The sequence below is a fragment of the Bos javanicus genome, chromosome 13, assembly GCF_032452875.1.
Source record: "Bos javanicus breed banteng chromosome 13, ARS-OSU_banteng_1.0, whole genome shotgun sequence".
Classification (NCBI taxonomy): domain Eukaryota; kingdom Metazoa; phylum Chordata; class Mammalia; order Artiodactyla; family Bovidae; genus Bos; species Bos javanicus.
Window position 1 is genome coordinate 65,729,730 of NC_083880.1, and position 19,759 is coordinate 65,749,488.

A 19,759-nucleotide genomic window follows, 5' to 3' on the forward strand; every position below is an offset into this window, starting at 1 on the left:
AATATTGAATTGACTGCCACATAATCACGTGTCTGTAACAAAGCCGCCATAACGCCCCAAAAGACAGGTGTGGGAGGGCCTCCAGGTTGGGGAGTGCATGGCCACTCTGGGAGACTAGGGCATTCCAGAGGACAGGGGAGCTCCCTGCCCCTTTCCATACAACTGCTCTGTGCATCTCTCTCACTCAGCTGTTCCTGAGTTAGGTCCTTTTATAATAAGCTAGTCTGGTAAATATAGTGTTTCTCTGTGAGCAGCTCTAGAGAACAAATTGGACCCAAGGAGGGGGCTATTGGAACCTCTGATCTATAGCTGGTTGGTCAGAAGCACAGGTGACCACCTGGAGTGGCTGAAGTCGGGGGAGGGTGAGCAGTGGTGGTGGCTCAGTGACTGGCACTCAGCTCTAATCTGTGGGATCTGACCAATACTCAGGTAGACCGTGTCATCCAGCTGAGCTACAGGACATCCAGCTGGTGTCTGAGAATTCTTTGGTAATGTAAGAAAAAACACACTGTAATTGGGACAGGAATTCTTTGTTACTCAACTTTCTCTCTGAAAAGAGGACTGGGGTCCTGACCTCTTTCACCTAACAGCTATCCACATAATTGTTATTTCCTCTATAGACTTCAGTTTCTTTACCAGAAAGACATGGGATTTGAACAAAAGGTTCTTTTAGCACTAACATTTGTGGTGTCTTTTGGTTTGTTTTTTATTTTCTCTGAAATCTCTATTTCTGTGCAACCCTTCTTTCCAGACCTCATCCTGGCTCTAAAGAAGCTTGGTGAGGCACGTGATGTCGTCAAACAGGAACAGATGGCATGCGGCTTACAGGGAACGGGTTGGGGGCGGGGTGGGAGCTGCCTTCTCTCATCTCTCTAAACGCCAAGAGCCGGGTGGCACTGAGTTAATGCCCTCCCCTAAGACTGGCCTTTGGTGGGCGACATGTGCATCTCCCACGGCACTGAAAGTGTTAACCCACTGGAATCAAGTGAGTTCCAGGGAACCCTTTCTTTCCTGAGGTGAATAAGACTTTACACACAAGCCAATAAACACACCCCTCTCCTGGCTGGAACAGGCACTTACCTGCCCAAAGTGATGAGACAAAATAATGTCCACAACGTTGGTTGTCAAGCCTGAGAGCTAAAAAGATAAAAACTTTGTGTCAAGAGAGTGAGCATGGGTAAAATTTTATCAATCTGTCCACTTTATTAGTGCACTTCCTTATAAATATGCTAAGCTTAAAAACACAAAAAACACAACTCAGTGTCACACATTTTCGTGAGATGGTGGTCCCAAGAAATCTGAGAACAAGAAAGAAGTCAGGAAAAAACAAAACCTTCCTTCTAGGGTAATAATATGGCCCACTTTGAAATAGGTGGCTAGAAGAAATGCTGGCTGTTACTTCTTTGAGAACGTGGGACTCAGAGCTCACTGCTATAGCTACTTAATTTCTACCTGTGTTTCTGCATTTACACTGGGTTTATGCTTAATAAGATAGACTTACAACTACTCCCAAGTCATCCAAAAGAAAAAGCAATTTTTTTTTCTTTCCTCTAGTTTTTGCTATCTTCATTTCAAGGAGTGGGAGGAAACTGCTATGTTTACAGAATGTTCTGGCGTTTTGAAAGCTTTTCTTTTAATTTTCCCCACGTCAAAGCTATGCACATCACCGTCTAATAAATGCATCAATCTGTGTAGATCTGCAGCCTGTTGGTCTATTTTCAGAAAAATTTCCAACTCACATTATGTTGCTGATTTCCCTTAAACCTTCTCTGTTGATTTTAAGCTCAGTTCCTACTGTGGACTTGGCGCAGAGGTAAAGTACTGAGTTGGGGGTGGAGATGGAGAAGATAAGGCAGACAGACGCGGATATGGGTGGAGCAGGATCAGGTAGTCCCGGAAAGACGGAGTAAGAAAGAAGCCCAGAAATCTTCACCTGGGTTATCAATGATCCACAGGTTGTAAATTAAAGATAATTACAACTAATAACCTATTTCATTTCATCATTTAATAACCTATTTAATATTCATCACGTTATTAAGAGTGTTCATTTAAGTTTTAATGTACCCACATACTAGATAGGAATTAGGACAAATTTGAAGTCAGCTGTAAGAAAGAATTTCCATAATATCTGGCAAAAGCAATGTTAATGTATTTCATCCAAAGCTAGGAAATACATCATTTCTCTGGAAGTTAAAGGTGGGGAAGAATAGATAAACTTTTCAGAATCTGGTCTGCTGGTAGATGGAACAGCTTAATATTTTAAAATAACTATAAAAGCAAAGCAAAATTAGGAAAATATAGAACATATAAAATAAAAATAAGAATTGTCTTTAATGCTACCAACCAAAGATGTAACTATTAGTAGCATTTTCCTTCTTTTCTTATGCATATATGTATTTTTAAAAATTTTATTGTTTCTTAAGCATGAGAATTTTCTCATTTCCCTACAACAAAAAAACCCATAATTTTTCAGTTGCATAGTATTCCATTCATGACTGAGACTCACAGACAATGATGAATGAAAGAAGCAAGATATGAAAGAACACACCTTCCATTATTCTGAATATACAAAATCAATCTATGGTGACAGAAACCAGAATAATGGTTCCTTTTTGGGAAAGGGAGGAAGCATTAAGAGCAGAGTTGGAAATATTCTGTATATTGACTGAGTGGTGATTACATGTGTAAATATTCATATCAAGCTGTATATTTAAGACTTCTTGCCCTTAACTGTATGAATGAAAAAATAAAAAAAACAGATAAGCCATTTTGAGAAGGGACTAAGGGATGAGCCAATGGATACTGTTTGGTCTTACTTTGGAAGCTGCCCAGTCAATCCAGCCTTTAGCACAAGGGTCAACGTTAATGAGCACAAGACCTTCCACAAGCTCTGGGTGATTGAGCTGAAACGAGACAAAGACAACAGCATGAGAGCCCCATTCTCAGCTTCTTCTAAAACTACTGGAGTGTAGTTAGTCAACTCTTCCTAGGCATGGATGTCTCAGATTTTAAAAAAAGGTCAGAGAGGTGCTAGGGAGGATATTTAGAAAAACAGCTCCATAAATCTAACTCAGCATGTAGAAAAACCAGCTTCCTAAACTGCCATCAAATGACCTTGCCTTGCAAGGATCTATGGGGGAGATGGTTTTTATTTCCACAGCAGAGGATGTCCACAGCTATCTCCACAGCTGTTTAGCTCAGGGTGGGTCTACCCTCCTGGGCAGTACCCTTGGGACTACATGACATAAGGGGCTGTTAAAGCTTAGACTGTCCTCAATAGCAACTTCTTGTTTTGTTACCACATGAAGAGGTAATACCACCCTCAGAAGATTGTCCTATCACCCAGGAGGCATTTGGAAAAATCAGTAAGAACATTTCTATGTAAACTAAAAACTTCCCAGCTTACTTTTTCCCCTCTGATTATGCTCATTATAGAAAATGTGATAAAACAGAAATAATGAAGAGCAGGAAAAAAAATCTCATTATTATCTAATTACACATCATCAACCTTAGCATTTTGGTATGTTTTCTTCCAGTTCTTTCCTATGCCTATGACAAACTTTTACCTGCATCTGTATTCTAACCTCTTTGTTAAGGTTATAATATATGTGAATTATGTATCATAAGCTCGTCTTATAAAATTTTAATGGCTGTAAGAAATTCCACTTTAAATGTTCTCTGAGAGTTATTTTTTATTGATGATATCCTGCCCGCATCTCTTATTTTTTTAGGTGCTAGAAGTACAAAGCAAGGCTTTATACAAACTAGTATCTGTGGACACAATTTATAGAAAAACAGACATAAGATCCATGACAGTTCCTTCTCATTTAACACAGCAGTAAGAGCTGTGACCTAGGCAGTGCCTTAAGGGTGTTGAGACTAATCCTCCATGTACTTACTGCAAATCTGCTGAGGATGTAAGCTCCAGCTCCAACCCCAATCCCAATGATGCTTTTCAGACTGTAAATGGAACACACCAATATGAATAGGGTTAACTCGTTTGAAGGGAGCATGGCATAATGGGAAAAATACAACTGGATTCAAATCTGGCTCTGATGCTTACTAGATGGAGAATTTGGTTAGGTTTCATTAACTTCCCAAGCCTGGGTTCCCTATCTATAAAACAAGGATATGATGACTTCTAAGTTGATTTTAAAGATTATGTGAAGTATGACTAAAACATGGGAGTCATCCTTGACAGCTCACTCTCCTATCACCTCCACACCCAACCCATCAGCAAGTCCTACAGTCACCTTCACAGTCCTTCCATCTGCCTTCTCCTCCATTCCATCCTCTGGGAGGCATCTAGTGCCAAGCTATCGACATCACTTGCCTGATTGTTGTAATAGTTTAACTGGTCCCCTGCTTTTTCTCTTTTACCTCTCTTTAAACCTGTGGAGATTCTCTCCACAGCTAATCTTTTTTTTTTTTTTAAAGGTTCCTTTTGGCAGTGTTTAATTTATTTATCTTTGGCTGTGCCATGCAGCATGCAGGATCTTAAGTTTCATGACGAGGGATCGAACCCATGCCCCTAGTGTTGGAAGCATGGAATCTTAACCACTGGATTGCTAGGGAAGTCTTTAGAGTAATTAAAAGAAGAATGCAAACAGCTTTATTGATGTGCAGTTTACATATTTAGAGTGATCATTTTAAAAGACTAAATCAGATACACTCCCCTGCATAAAACTCTTCAGTGTTTTTCTTTGCCTTTTGAATAAAATCCCGAAGTCTCACCTGATCTGTCAGATCTGTGTAATCTGGTTCTTGTTTTAGTTCTCAAATATCACCTTATGCTTTTCTCCCACTTGTTCACTTGGGTCAGGCCTTTTGGACATATTCCTTCCATCTGGAATCCTCTTGTCCTGGCTCTCTATTTAGGTAACTCCTTTTTACCCTCCAGGTCTTAACCTAAAGGACTCCTTAGAGAGGTATTCCTCAGTTAGCCATATTTGGTAGAGCCTGCTTTTATTCTCTATCACACATCCCTACTGATTTCTTCTACAGCAATGTAAGCCGTGACTATTTGTTTGTTTCCCTGTTGTTAATTATTTTCCATATCAAAATGTAAGCTTCACACTCCATAAGGGTAGTGACCATACTGTTTTGATTACCATCATAGCACCCAGATCAAACACGTAGCAAAAAAAAGTGTTTTTTTGAAAAACAAAAACCACATGGAAGAACTACAGAATGAACTCACTTTAAGTGGGTGAGAACAGGAGGCAGCATTTCGGCCAGCTCATCCATGGTTGGGTACTGGTACCTGAAATCCAGAAGGATACCTCCTGAATTGGAATGCACTCAACAATTCCCAATTACTAGAACAATTAGAAAAGTACAGAGTTCTTGAAAGTGAAAGTCGCTCAGTCGTGTCCAACTCTTTGAGACCCCATGGACTAGTCCATGGAATTCTCCAGGCCAGAATACTGGAGTGGGTAGCCTTTCCCTTCTCCAGGGGATATTCCCAATCCAGGGATCAAATCTTGGTCTCCTGCATTGCAGGCGGACTTGTTACCAGCTGAGCCACAAGGGAAGCCTGCAGAGTTCTTAGGTATTTCTAATCCCCAAATAACTACTTCAATTGGGGTTCAGGTTCAGTAAACTTCTACCAGTTAAGAGTCAACTCAGGAAGTGGCTTTTGGCTTGCTGCTTATGTTTAGGCAGCTAAGCGCAATAGTAAACAAACATTTACTGGGCCTAGGGCACTTGGTCACAAATCCTGGGCTCTTATCATGAAGGCTGATTTGTTTCACTTAGGCATAGAATAACCCAGCTACTTTATTATTTGCTTTTGAATTTGGTTCCTGATCTAAGTCACTGGATCCTAAGATGGTCAAGCAAGCCCAAAACTGACTCAGACCAAGAATCCAAGAAAAGTAGGGAGTGTCCACATAAACTGCAGCATCAAAGATGAAAGAGATCTTAAGACAGCTTCCTACATATGTGGCAGTTCTGCTCTACATTTGACAGGGATGTCAGCCTGCCTCTGCTTGAAACACTTCAAGCACTGGCATGCTTTTGAACCATTTGTGCATAAAACAGAAAAAAGGAACTGTGTCTAAATTTTGCTGGATATAAACTGGTCACTGGCCAGTTTGTGTTTAAGGGACAGAAATGGCTTGGACATAGTGAATAACAGATTCTGGAGCCAGACTGCCTGCGTTAAAATCCCAGCTCTGCTACTTATTTGTTATGTAGGCTTGGACAAAGTACATAATATCTTTGGACCTTAGTATCCTCACCTGTAAAATGGGAATAATAGTAAACCTATCCCATAGGGTTTTAAGCATTAAATGGGTTAAGAATGTAACGCAATGTTCAAGATTACTGTCTTGAGTACGGTGTAAATGTTAGCTGCTATTTGTCTGCAACGGTCTACTTCACAGCAATCACTGGCAAAGGCAGCTCTGAAGATAAGCAAAGAGGGGAAGGATGAGCATTCCACAGCTTGTGGTTTCACTCCTCCCCCAAGGTCTCCTCCATAATTACACTGTCCAGGGAAGAGTCAGGGAGACTGGAGCTCCGCCACGCAAAGCAGATGAGGCTGAGAGCTCCACGTGCATGTTTGGTCAAACGCACGTCTACCTGACGCTGCAGCTTCTCTGAATAAATGATTACACTGATATTCAAATTCCTGTCACCGGACTGAAGATCAGGCTGGCGAGGTGCTCTCAGGAAGCTCAGAGAAATCTGAGTTTTGGGTCTAAAGGGAGTTGCGAGTTCCACGAGGGGGAAAAATGACAGGTTTAAAACAGATGAAGAAAGGGACAGACAGAAGACAGTAAGAAGTGGGTGTTCCAGACGTGACTGTCTTGTGATTGGCTCCCATTTATGGAGGGCCAATCCTGGATATGGGAAAACATAGTCTTCCTGAACAGACTGTCCATGACAGTTCTCCCAGAGTGAGGAGAGAAAGCAACTGGACGGTTGGTTAAGTATAACCTGCAGGCTGTGCTAAAACCAGCTTGGAGGGAAGCACATGGCTAGTGCTCCCACTGGAGCTTTGCTCTCTGAGTGCCTGTTTTCCAGAAGGGTCTTGCTTGTGGCCTTACCCAGTTGGGAAGGAGGGTGCACCTTCCTGCTGGCCTGGGGCATCCACATGACAGACAGCAAAGTGCTGGGTGATCTCCTGCATGTCCTCAAAGTTAAAGAACGCATTGAAACAGGATTTGTCTGTAACAACAAAACATTCGAAAGTCACAAGCTCTTCATTTCGTCTCACTTTTCCTCTATTCAATCAATTCCATATCATCGTCCTCTCTTACTCCTTTTAAATCACTATTTCACTAGAATCAAGTATCTGAACAACTGTCTGACTCAAGCTGCCCTAAAGGCTGACTACCAGACGTCTCAATGGCTTGAAAAGAACATTTAATTAGTCCTCAATTCTACAGAACATCTACAGAGTGGAAGCCAATCCTGGTGTTTCACAAAACAATCTTATACCCATAACACTGTCATTTTTCATGTATCTTATTCCCTACCTGATACAGAGATACTGACCATATCCCAGGAGGCCTGGCTAAAGTGAGTTTCTTGTTGCTTACATTCACCATGTGGAAAACTTCTCACATGGCAAAACTGCTAAGGTGCAGGGAGGGTTACTGCTTCAACTTCTACTGCTTAAATTCCTTTTCAAAAGCTCCAGCACTAGATTGTAACTTCAAATGCAGGTCACCTCTGATAGCCAGAGGAGTGTGAAAGAAACACATGTAATGCAGATTCCGTGGACCCGGGGCTAGGGCCAGAATCTTATGTTACCACCTAGAAAGGTCCATTTAGAGTCATCAGGGAAAGGCTATAGCAAGGATACTTCTACTAACTCATTGAAGGGCTCATAACAAAGTTAGGCTCAAATTCTGAATTTTCTAATCTGAAATGAAAAAACCCAGAGTATTAATTAAAAAAACAAACAACTGACTTCAACCCTACTTTCTTAACCAGTCTATCATATAATCTTCAGCCCTTTAGCAGATGTGACACAAAATGAGATAAAATCCCAGTATTCCCCAAAATGCACTTAGCTGCATACTCCCCAGGAACTTCAATTCTGCCATTAACACAAGTAGCAACGAGGATAAGGCAGAGAGGAGAAAACCTATGTTCTATTAGAATACTGGGGTCTCTTCTGTGCTTTTAAAAAATATACAAAGATTATGTGTTATAACAAAAAGGAACGGTATAAAATCAAATACATACGATTGAGGCCAATGTCATGGTATGTTAGAATGACCGGTCTGTTTCCCTTCGGCAGGCCTCTGATAGTGACGTGGACCATACCTTGAGCTGTTTCTATGTCATGTTCCTGTAACAAGAGAACGTAAAGGTCTCAGCAAGGGCAGGATGCACTGCCCAGGCTGCTGAAGTTTCACGATACCCGAATTCACCACTATTTCCCACTAGCTGGGGCAGGACACATCACTGAACCATAAGCCTACTAGAGAGATGCTATGTTACATAGGATAGTCCTATTTTTTAATTCCTTCCAGATAAACAGACAAACAAATGAAGAAAAAATGCACCTTATCTACAAAGCTCACTTTCTTAAGTGGGGGAAGCCAGGGTATCTGCTGAGAATATATTCACAACTGGCTATGGTGAGATCAGCAAGTTGAATAAGAAGCCAGGAAAGACCTGGAGAAAGGTAAGTGAAGGAAGCAGAAGATATGAAGAAGCTGCTGGGTAAAAAGGCAGAGGTTTCAGATCCTCTAAATGCATGTGTAGCAACTGATAAATTCAGTAGCACCTATGAGTGTGACTATCTAAAATCTCTCCCGTTCCCTGGGAGTTGCCCTTCTGTGCCATCCATACAGCACAGGGAAGGCTCTTGGCCACCTGGCTTGCAGACTGTAACCTTATGGTTATGGTTCACTGGAGTCCGGTGAACATTTGGTCCATGCTAAGCCCTTTCTTAAGAATGTGTAATTGGGACTAAGAGATTCCATCCTTAGTTTGGTTCTTCTCTTGAAAAGAGAAGTAAACTTGGGAGCTTATAATAAGCATTTCTACTGCTCTGATTACTGATTCCAACTGTGTATAATAAGCATTTCTACTGTTCTGATTCCTGATTCCAACTGTGTATGCCATTAAGTTCTGAGACATCTCTGGACTGCCTCTGGTTTAAGCTATTTGGGTGGGTTTGTTCCTTGTATCCCGAAGGATCATAACCAAGGCAATGAGTAAAATTTAAGATGTAGTCAGAGCACAGCTCAGTTCAGTCAGTTAAGTTCAGTTGCTCAGTTGTGTCCGACTCTTTGCGACCCCATGAATAGCAGCACACCAGGCCTCCCTGTCCATCACAAACTCCTGGAGTTCACTCAGACTCACGTCCATCGAGTCAGTGATGCCACCCAGCCATCTCATCCTCTGTCGTCCCCTTCTCCTCCTGCCCCCAATCCCTCCCAGCATCAGAATCTTTTCCAATAAGTCAACTTTCACATGAGGTGGCCAAAGTACTGGAGTTTCAGCTTTAACATCATTCCCTCCAAAGAAATCCCAGGGCTGATCTCCTTCAGAATGGACTGGTTGGATCTCCTTGCAGTCCAAGGGACTCTCAAGAGTCTTCTCCAACACCACAGTTCAAAAGCATCAATTTTTCGGCGCTCAGCCTTCTTCACAGTCCAACTCTCACATCCATACATGACCACTGGAAAAACCATAGCCTTGACTAGACGGACCTTTGTTGGCAAAGTAATGTCTCTGCTTTTCAATATGCTATCTAGGTTGGTCATGACTTTCCTTCCAAGGAGTAAGCGTCTTTTAATTTCATGGCTGCAGTCACCATCTGCAGTGATTTTGGAGCCCCCAAAAATAAAGTCTGACACTGTTTTCACTGTTTCCCCATCTATTTCCCATGAAGTGATGCACTCAATATGCCAGCAAATTTGTAAAACTCAGCAGTGGCCACAGGACTGGAAAAGGTCAGTTTTCATTCCAATCCCAAAGAAAGGCAATGCCAAAGAATGCTCAAACTACCGCACAATTGCACTCATCTCACATGCTAGTAAAGTAATGCTCAAAATTCTCCAAGCCAGGCTTCAGCAATACGTGAACCGTGAACTTCCTGATGTTTAAGCTGGTTTTAGAAAAGGCAGAGGAACCAGAGATCAAATTGCCAATATCCGCTGGATCATGGAAAAAGCAAGAGAGTTCCAGAAAAACATCTATTTCTGCTTTATTGACTATGCCAAAGCCTTTGACTGTGTGGATCACAATAAACTGTGGAAAATTCTGAAAGAGATGGGAATACCAGACCACCTGACCTGCCTCTTGAGAAACCTGTATGCAGGTCAGGAAACAACAGTTAGAACTGGACATGGAACAACAGACTGGTTCCAAATAGGAAAAGGAGTACGTCAAGGCTGTATATTATCACCCTGCTTATTTAACTTACATGCAGAGTACATCATGAGAAATGCTGGACTGGAAGAAACACAAGCGGGAATCAAGATTGCCGGGAGAAATATCAATAACGTCAGATATGCAGATGACACCACCCTTATGGCAGAAAGTGAAGAGGAACTAAAAGCCTTTTGATGAAAGTGAAAGTGGAGAGTGAAAAAGTTGGCTTAAAGCTCAACATTCAGAAAACAAAGATCATGGCATCTGGTCCCATCACTTCATGGAAATAGATGGGGAAACAGTGGAAACAGTGTCAGACTAAGCCAGGACAAGATGCAGTCAGAGGTGCTGGGATAGTGCTAAGAGTGACTGGGTGGAAAATAAAGACTCTGTAGGAAAAGTAACTGAAATTTATTCTAGTCTTCTTCAATGTCTATGTTTCTTAAAAATACATTATCATGCCTAGCCTACTGAATTTTGCTGACAAAGTCTTTACCTATCTCAGTAAGTCTTACAGTAGATGAAATAAACTGTGAGTAAGAATCCCAACAAAGGCAAAGGTCTTCCAACCTAACAATAAACCTCAACAGAGCCTTGGTTTCTTCACTCATGTACGGCAGAGACCAATCTTACACTAGTTGAACATCAGTGCATCTCAAATTATAGGTCCCAGGCTGGAGCAGATATCTCTATCAAATCAAACCACAGATGACTCAGTATTTCTGCTCTTCTCTATTACTGCTTGCGACCTCCTATTCAAAGGCTTAAAAAAGGGAAACAAGAAATGAAGGAGAGAATCAGGTCCTGTGAACTGGTTATGAAATTAAGTATAGGGTTTAGATGGAGGAACATAGAGACACAAATTCCTGTTGCTGTATGAGCATTTCTTGTGTGGTAAATGTCAGACTTCCTGGGAAAGGGAATGACAACTCACTCCAGTATTCTCACCTGGAGAATTCCATGGACAAAGGAACCTGGTGGGCTACAGTCCATGGGGTCACATACAATCAGACACGACTGAGAGACTAACACACAGTGTCAGACTTAGTGAGGAACCTCTCCACCAGGCTCATTCACTAAACAACTATGCATCTACTGAACTCCTACTACCAGACCCTGGGCTGAGCTCTGGGCACAAAACAGTGAGCAAGAGAGGCGTGACCCCTGCTCTCACAGAGATTATGCTCTACATGCTACTGCTGCTGCTGCTAAGTCACTTCAGTCGTGTCTGACTCTGTGTGACCCCACAGACGGCAGCCCACCAGGCTCCCCCGTCCCTGGGTTTCTCCAGGCAAGAACACTGGAGTGGGTTGCCATTTCCTTCTCCAATGCATGAAAGTGAAAAGGGAAAGTGAAGTCGCTCAGTTGTGTCCGACCCTAAGCGACCCCATGGACTGCAGCCCACCAGGCCCCTCCGTCCATGGGATTTTCCAGGCAAGAGTACTGGAGTGGGGTGCCACTGCCTTGGAGGCAGACAAAAAAACCAACCAACCAACCAACCATAACAACAGCTTGTGATCAGTACTGTGAAAGAAATAAATAGGATGCTCTTAAAGAAAATCAACGAGGAAGATATTAACTCTATTAGCAGACAGAAAAGTGCAAATTAAATTCAATAAGATGTAATTTCATATATACCAGAATGGCAAAAAAATTTAAGTCATATAATGCTGTCAGCCAAGGTGTAGAGAAACAAGAACTTTCATACACTGTTGGTAGGCAGTAACCAAGAACAGCTACTCTGGAGAATAATTTGGTAATTTCGAGCAAAGTTAAGCAATGTGTACCCTACAGCAGTTTTACTTTTAGGTATAATCTAAGGCAATTCTCAAACATACTCAAACACACAAAAAGATATGCAGATATATATATATGTATATGTACATATATACATACACACTGCAGCCTTATTTATAACATCAAAAAACTGAAAGCAGTCTATAAACAGTCATGTATAAGGAAATTGAAAATGGAATTATGACATATTCACATAATGAGATACAGATAAAAATGAATGAACTAGAACTATAAGCATTAATACACAGAGAAAATCTTGAAAAAACAATGCTGAATAGAAGCACAGAAGGATTTGTATATGACATATGATTTACATATGCAGATTTCTTTAAAAAGCAACATTGCATAGACTGCATATGTTTATATACATATATTTAAAGTGCAAAAACTTGGAGAAGGAACATACATTAACTTTAGACTTGATTCCTTCTGGGCAGTGACCTATTCTGAAAGTGAATTTAAGGAGGCTTTGACCTCTGTCATGTCTTACTTCTGGAGAAAGAGTAAAGAGAGAGGGAGAAGCCAGCCTCTGCCAGAGGAGTGACACGACAGGAGAATCCAAACTGAAGAGAATGGGCAACAACCTGTCATCCAACAATCTAGTTGCTGGAGCCTTCTTTCTGTCATATCCAAGCCTTTAGTACAGTCTTGCTTAAGTATTCCAGCTTGGTCTCAGCTATGTTGAGAAATGAGTAAAAAACAATTTATACTTTGGCCCTGGGGGTTAGCAGGACCTCCCAAGATCTGATAATTAATGGGGATAGTGTGTGCAGGAAAGGCGGGAGGTGGGTGTGGAGTGAAGGGTGGGGGATAGCAAGCTGTCAGGGAAGTTCAGATGATATGAAAAGGGAGCTATAACAGATGGGGCAAAACAGGACATATTAAAAGCAGACAAGGCAATAGGGCAAAATAATTACTCCTGTCACCATTTCATAATCTGGATGAAATTCAGAGTTAAAGTTGACTCGCAAAATTTCAACTTTTGAGGGAGATCTCAGCCCCTATCTCCTGGGCTCTATCTGTCAATCTTGTTGCCCCACTGGAGCAACCCTTGGTTACCAGTATCTCATAGGGTTACTCTTCATTTTCAAAGAAATATGGAAGAAAGGAGACACTCACCTCCATGTGGACCCGTAAATATATCCTTTGTGACCTTCTATGGGAATGGCTTGAACAAGTCTCTGCCTGGAGCTGAGTGTGCAGAGACTCTGGCTGTGGAGCTGATTCGATGGTCAGGCAGGGGTGGTGCTGTGCCACCTTTCCACTTTAGTCAACTATCACCCGCTGCACAGGCTGTTTCTCTAGTGACCCCGCCACTCGCCCCAGCATTCTAGAGGGTGTGACTGCACAATAGAGTGCCTAGTAGGCTCTGGTCATAGATCTTCCCAGCACTCTGATTACTTACCACCTCCAAGGCTATGCACCTCTTAAGTATGATCCCTTATTCTCCAGGCTTATAAAACAGCCTGAGATTATACTGGTCCCCAACACACTTCTCCATCCTGGGCTGCCTCTCCCTCTTAATCAAAGATGTAGATAGATTATCTTTTTAAGACTTTAATAAGAGTTTAGGTTATTACCATTAATTGATAATAACCAATATTCACCTATTTTTCTAAGTCCTTTTCCTTCAGCTCAATGTGCTATCACCAGTTATACAATCTGACGTGTTATACCTCTCTGAGAATTTAAATTTTGACCACATCATGCCTGTTAGTGCTGCTGCTTCTCCCTGGCCAGTCTGAAACAGTTTAGGCAAACTTGTAGGACAACATACTTCTAGAAATATCAACATTCATATTAGTATGAATTTTATTCTGTTTCTAATAAGCAGACCTCTCTACGATCCCTGGGTATAGTTTTTGTTATTTATTACAAAGGAAATTTTAATATAATACCCCATTACCTTATCCTGGATAGTGGTATAAAGTTCATTTGCATGACTTCATTTAATCCCATAGTAAAAGAATCTGTCTCCACAATTATTCAGCCTTCTGCCGACAAGTAAATGACATTTTCCTTTTTAAAGTTCTGTAATATGTTTTCCCTAATTTCAGCCTCAGTTCTCTCCCCTTTTACCTCTCACATCCTTCAGCCTAGTTAACTCAACATTCTTTCAGACGTCTACTTTTATTTTCCAGCTACCCACACTCTCAGAACTCTCACAAATCATGCTCTTCACTTGAAAGCTCTTTTTGCAATATGTCAAGATAAAATCTGTCTTTTCCTATCTTTTTCAAAGCCAAATCCAATATCTTCTTCAAACAGCCTTAGTAAACAATGAGGAAAAAGAGAGTGAATGACTAACCTACATGCAATCTAGCCCAGAACACCTTCAGAATATGGACTGTCTAGTCCAGACAGGAAGAGGAACAGATTTGGCCAATTCAAACACCCCAATCTTTGGCCACGGTAGCAGTCCAAGTTTGAGAGTGTGACCCCCACACACATGACCCATGCCGAACCAACAAGACTCCTCCCTGGCCTTTTCTATCAAGTTATAGGTAAAGATATTCTCTCAGCAGTGAGGCTGCTAAGCTGAAAGGACATGAATTTGGGGCTTTGGTAGCCATCAGGCCCATGCTGTGACACAGCTTGTCAGAGAAATAGTGACAGGGAAAGGGAACTGAGATTGGGGGTGGTGATACAAAGGCCTTAGAATCTATAAGGTTCTTTTTTCTGCAAATGAAAATAAAGTCAACTATATCCTTAGAACTTAATAATCAATTTCTCCTTTACCCGCCCCCCCCCCAATCAGCAAAATCAAACCAACACAGCAGTAATTAACACAACATTGTAAATAAACTATACTTCAATTAAAAAAAAACCAAACCAAAAGGGGGCAGGTGTGCATCGTGAGGGGAGGACCTGTGAACAGAGGCCATCAGAAAGGAAAGGCACAAAGCGGAAGCATGGGTGGGTCAGCAACAATCCTAGTTTTCCAGGGAGTGGGTGAGTAAATAATGGGAAACAGTGGGACAGAGGCTGAAAGGGGGACTGGGGCCACATTCACGTCCTTTAAGGCAAGGGGAGGAGCATGGAACTGGTCAAGCTCCCTAACAGACTACAGCAGGTGGCCGAACCCCAGTTCTTTCCAAATACTTCTTTTCTGCGGAAGCAACTTCCAGTTATTTACTTCACTTAATTCTTATTTTGTAATAGTGCCCATTTACCAAGTGATGTGCGAGAGTTTAAAGCTGTTTAAATCCCTTTAGAAGAGGCAGTCACATATATACATCCTTACAGTAGGGTTCTATAAGTCAGTCCTCCAAAGAACTACTGCCATTAAACAGCCAGCATGAAACCACCCAGCCCTCAGCCAGGTCTGGAATTCTTATCCTAGGAATATGAACTCCATTCTTGTGAGTGCACTCCATTATCAGCATCTTCTACAGGAATATATATCCTGGAAGATAGCAGCTTTTCACTCTCCATTAATATTTATTGAGTGCCCCTCTGATGGAAGTGGAAGGCAAACTGACAAGATATGCCAAGAGCCTTAAGTGTGTTCATTCCAAGATCCATTTAAAGAAATAATCCAACGTGTATACAAAATTTATGCAGAAAATGTTCAATGAACTGAACAAATTATAATAACTGAACATACTATAAGGAATCTAATTTCCAAAAATAATGGAATAGTTAAGTCATGGGATAGCTATACGAGGATATAACAGTCAGCCATTAGAGTTTTTTTTTTTCTTTTTGGCTGTGCCATGTGGCTTGCAGGAACTTAGTTCCCTGACCAGGGATTAAACACAGGCCCACGTAATGAAAGTGCCATGTCCTAACCACTGGACTGCCAGGGAATTCCCCATTAAAGACTGTTTTTATGAGAGTTTAAAAATGGAAATGGGATTGTGTTCTAATATTAAGTCAGAAAAGGAAATATATAACTGTACATCCAGTATGACCAATCAAATAAACTTTAAAATTAAAAAAAAACTATACACACACAAACATAGCTCAAACTAAACAGCAACATGGCTGTCCCTGGGCTCTAGGCTTCTGAGCTTTTCTCTGCTACTTCTTAACTCTCTGTGCTCTCCAACTCTTCAACTATGAGCATGTACTCTTTTGATAACCAGAATACAAAAGTGAAAACTGGGAAGAAATAAAATACAGCTATCTCTAGGTAACAGGATTATAGGTACCCTTTAGTTTTACACTTTTCTGAATTTTCCAAATTTGATTATACACAAGAATTGTTTTTAAACATACAGCATGTTTACTCATGTGATATGCACACATTACACTACACATGAAGTTTTAGAAATATGTGAGAAATAATGATGATGATATTTATACAAACATAGTGATTACAACTTCATAATAAGTGTGTGTGAAGGTGTGGAAATGTCCATGGAGAGAGTTGTTTAAAAATGAAAAACAGTTTTGTGTACTTTTTTGTAAAATTAAACATTGATTCCCCCTGCAACATTTTATCATGAGAACTTTCAACCATACACCTAAGCTGAAAGAATTTACAGTGAACATCTGTATACCCACAACCTGGATTCTACCATTAATATTTTACTATACTCAATTATCACACATCTATCCAGCCTTATATCCATCTTACTAATCCCTTTTGTAAAGTTGAGGTATAGTTGATTTACAATATTAGTTTCAGGTGTACACCATAGTGATCCAAAATTCTTATAGATTATATTCCATTTAAAATTTTTATAAAATACTGGCTATATTTTCTGTGCTCTCTAGTATATCCTCGTAGCTTATTTATCTTATATATAGTAAGATATATAAATCTGTGCCTCTTGATTTCCTAGTATAATTATTTTTGAAGGCAATATATCACATGCACAAAGAAGCTATTGTATTTGTCTTAGTTCTACTTTCAAATTTTTAAACATTCTCACAAGCAGAAGACAATTAAGCAGCACCAAAGTAGATAATTAACAATAAGTCTGTTGATTCACTGTTTCAACTGGAAATAGGTTTTCTCCTTTCACATCAATTCCAAGCACTGTTACCGCTAATCACCCCTCCTCTCTTTACTGAGATCTCAATATAACTGCTATTTGCCTCAGGGGAGCTGTATAGTACCGAAGTCACTAGGACAATCAAAGAACCAAAAGAAATGGTACGATTTTAATTATATTTTCAATTACTGGGGGGAGGGGAAACATGTAGTTGGATTAGTACAGAAAACAGAGGAAGAAAAGACAGTTCAGATTGAAGTTATTTGATGCTAAGATAACTTCCTGGAGTATCATCAAATTCAGTAAAGGTTTTTCTAAGGCAAGATAGAGACCAGAGGAACTTGCTTCATCAGCTAGTCCCATGCCACGGTTATGCTAAAGAACAACACCGATGCCAAGGCTGAATGTAGCAATGCTGGCTTTAGATTTGTTCTGCTTTGTCTCCTAAGAATGCCCAGTGGTTTCCAAAAAGCCTTCAGGTATACTGCGCCACTCTACAGATGTCTCACGTCACAGTTCCTACCTCCGAGGCCTCCTACCACCTGTAGCCAAACTCCTGACCCAGACACCCCTAGTCTCCAGAATACCACAGAAGCCTTTACCAAAGAGGTGAGAATGAAGTACATTCATGAGTGCTGAGGAGAAAAAAAGAAGGGCCTCTGACTTTTTCTTCTTTAGAACACAGAGAACCTGTACATTCATAACCACTGACAGTGACATACACTTGCCATCCTTCTATTTGTATCAGAACTGAACTAAAAGTTACATTTAATGAGGCCAGAACACACTGTTATATTAAAGCTTCACCCAAAATACAAAGAATTTTTGTCAGACTATTTTTAAGCCTTAGTATTAAAAAATAGTTGATAATGTAACTTCTAAAACTCAATTTCATTTATATCTAAGTATATTTATATGTGAGAAAAATCCTAAAGGATATACACCAAAATATTAACAGTGATGAATAACAAGTGCTTTTTATTTCTTTACTTTTTGGTATTTTTATATCTGTTTTGCCATAAATGCACAATTTTTTAATATTCTGATTTAGCGGCATGTCCAATTTGATGAAAATAAATGCTTTCACATATTAAAAGTAGGAAAATATAAACTACTTCTGGAATTTTTCACCTTGAATTTTACTATTACCCTCTCTCAAATGAGCTCCTTCTAGGTAAATTATATCAAATATTAAGAGTAATGCAGTTAAATTAGTTCAACCTAGGATCTAAAGCATAACTGAAGTTAGATCAAAAGATCAAATTAAAAACAACTAAACCAAAACTTGACTGCCACCATTTACCAAAAAAATAATATAGCTTCTTGTTTTTGAGTAAGGAGTTTATAACAAATGATTTCCTAGCAGCAGCAGGCTGAGTATGTGGTATACATAAAGTATACCGGTCATAATAAGAAGTGTTTAGCACTGGGAGTTAAAAATCTGTAATAATGCTATGAGCCTGCCCCTTCCAAAGTGAGTCTCAGTCTCATCTGTCTTGCCAAGGAAGCTCAGCTTTATACACAGCTCAACTCCCTGCCACCTCTCAGCTCTGGACATTGCTAGGTGAGAAAGAATGGGCGATGGGTTTAGAACAAAGTGAGGTTTTCAACTTCAATTCCACCCATGGCAAGTTATGAAACCTGATTCTTAATTTCCTCATCTCTGATAAAAACCACCTTGTAATATTGCTCCAAGGATTAGAGAAATGTACGTTTAGAATCTATAGTAGGTACCTAATAAATTAATACGATATAACTGGGTTGCCTATGAGACAGATGTTAGCTTCTCCTTTTGATGTTAATGCTAACATGGAGAGATTCCACTGTACTTAACATAGAATGCATACCTGAAAATAATGATGTGCCTGTGGCTGTGCGAGCTGGCTGAATCCCAGACACAGGGAAGATGCCTTCCCTGCACCCTCCACTCCTACTTAGTACCCTTGGAGTCTCCTTCGTGTTGCCTCTGACAGCCACTTACCACATCTACCCCAAAAGTAGGAGAGTCAGGCTGTATGGGTTTGTAAGGTATCCATTTCCCTGTATTAATTCTTTCTTCCCATTTCTTTCAGGGCCAGCCAACAGATAAAAGTAGGAAGATGGAACTGCTAGTTTACTTTATGGATTTTCAAATTAGCAACAGAGCAACAGGCAAAAAGCAGTCTAAGATGAACTACCATTTAGGAAAATACTAACGAGTCAAGTTGAATTTTGTGTTTCCAGAGATACAGCCAAGAGACATCTGCTTTTTGTATTAAAATCACTAAATCTTTCTTTTAGAACAGGTTTTGTTGTTAGTAAAGTCTCCCCTCCAAATTGACCGCCCCCAACCTTCTCTGCTGTGAGGTGACAACCATATGGCACTCGTGATTACGGTTTCAAATACCAATCTGAGGAAAGGAGATCTTAATTGTAAAAAGACACCACCCAATAGCCTACAAAAACAGGAACCTGGCAAGCAATTTTTGAACACAATAGCAAATCATTTTAAATAAACTTGATCCAGTGTTCAAAAGAACACGAAGGAACCGTGATCAGCTATGAAGAGAGATCCACCTCTACAAGATCACCAGCACAGGGAGGAAAGCACTGCAGAGATCCTGTACACAGCCCTCCTTGGTGCTTGTACAGTCCTTACCTGACAGTCAAAGTCCTGGAAGTTTCGTGTACCATTCTGT

The 19,759-nt window shown here is 40.5% G+C and overlaps 1 protein-coding gene across 10 annotated transcripts in view; it reads right to left on the reverse strand.

The window, feature by feature from the left end:
- NDRG3 (NDRG family member 3) overlaps positions 1 to 19,759 on the reverse strand; it is a 63,183-nt gene that overhangs the window by 20,586 nt on the left and 22,838 nt on the right. For 5 of the 10 annotated variants that reach the window (XM_061437499.1, XM_061437498.1, XM_061437500.1 and 2 more), the window contains exons 3-9: positions 19,720 to 19,755; positions 8,200 to 8,305; positions 7,053 to 7,173; positions 5,201 to 5,263; positions 3,900 to 3,960; positions 2,817 to 2,903; positions 1,081 to 1,137 (exon numbers count right to left, since the gene is read on the reverse strand). In XM_061437499.1, coding sequence (XP_061293483.1) covers positions 1,081 to 1,137; positions 2,817 to 2,903; positions 3,900 to 3,960; positions 5,201 to 5,263; positions 7,053 to 7,173; positions 8,200 to 8,305; positions 19,720 to 19,755 — 531 coding nt within the window. Of the gene's footprint in view, positions 1 to 1,080; positions 1,138 to 2,816; positions 2,904 to 3,899; positions 3,961 to 5,200; positions 5,264 to 7,052; positions 7,174 to 8,199; positions 8,306 to 13,257; positions 13,446 to 14,044; positions 14,069 to 19,719; positions 19,756 to 19,759 lie in introns of those variants that run through there. The other 5 variants (XM_061437501.1, XM_061437496.1, XM_061437504.1 and 2 more) reach the window with 4 other exon arrangements.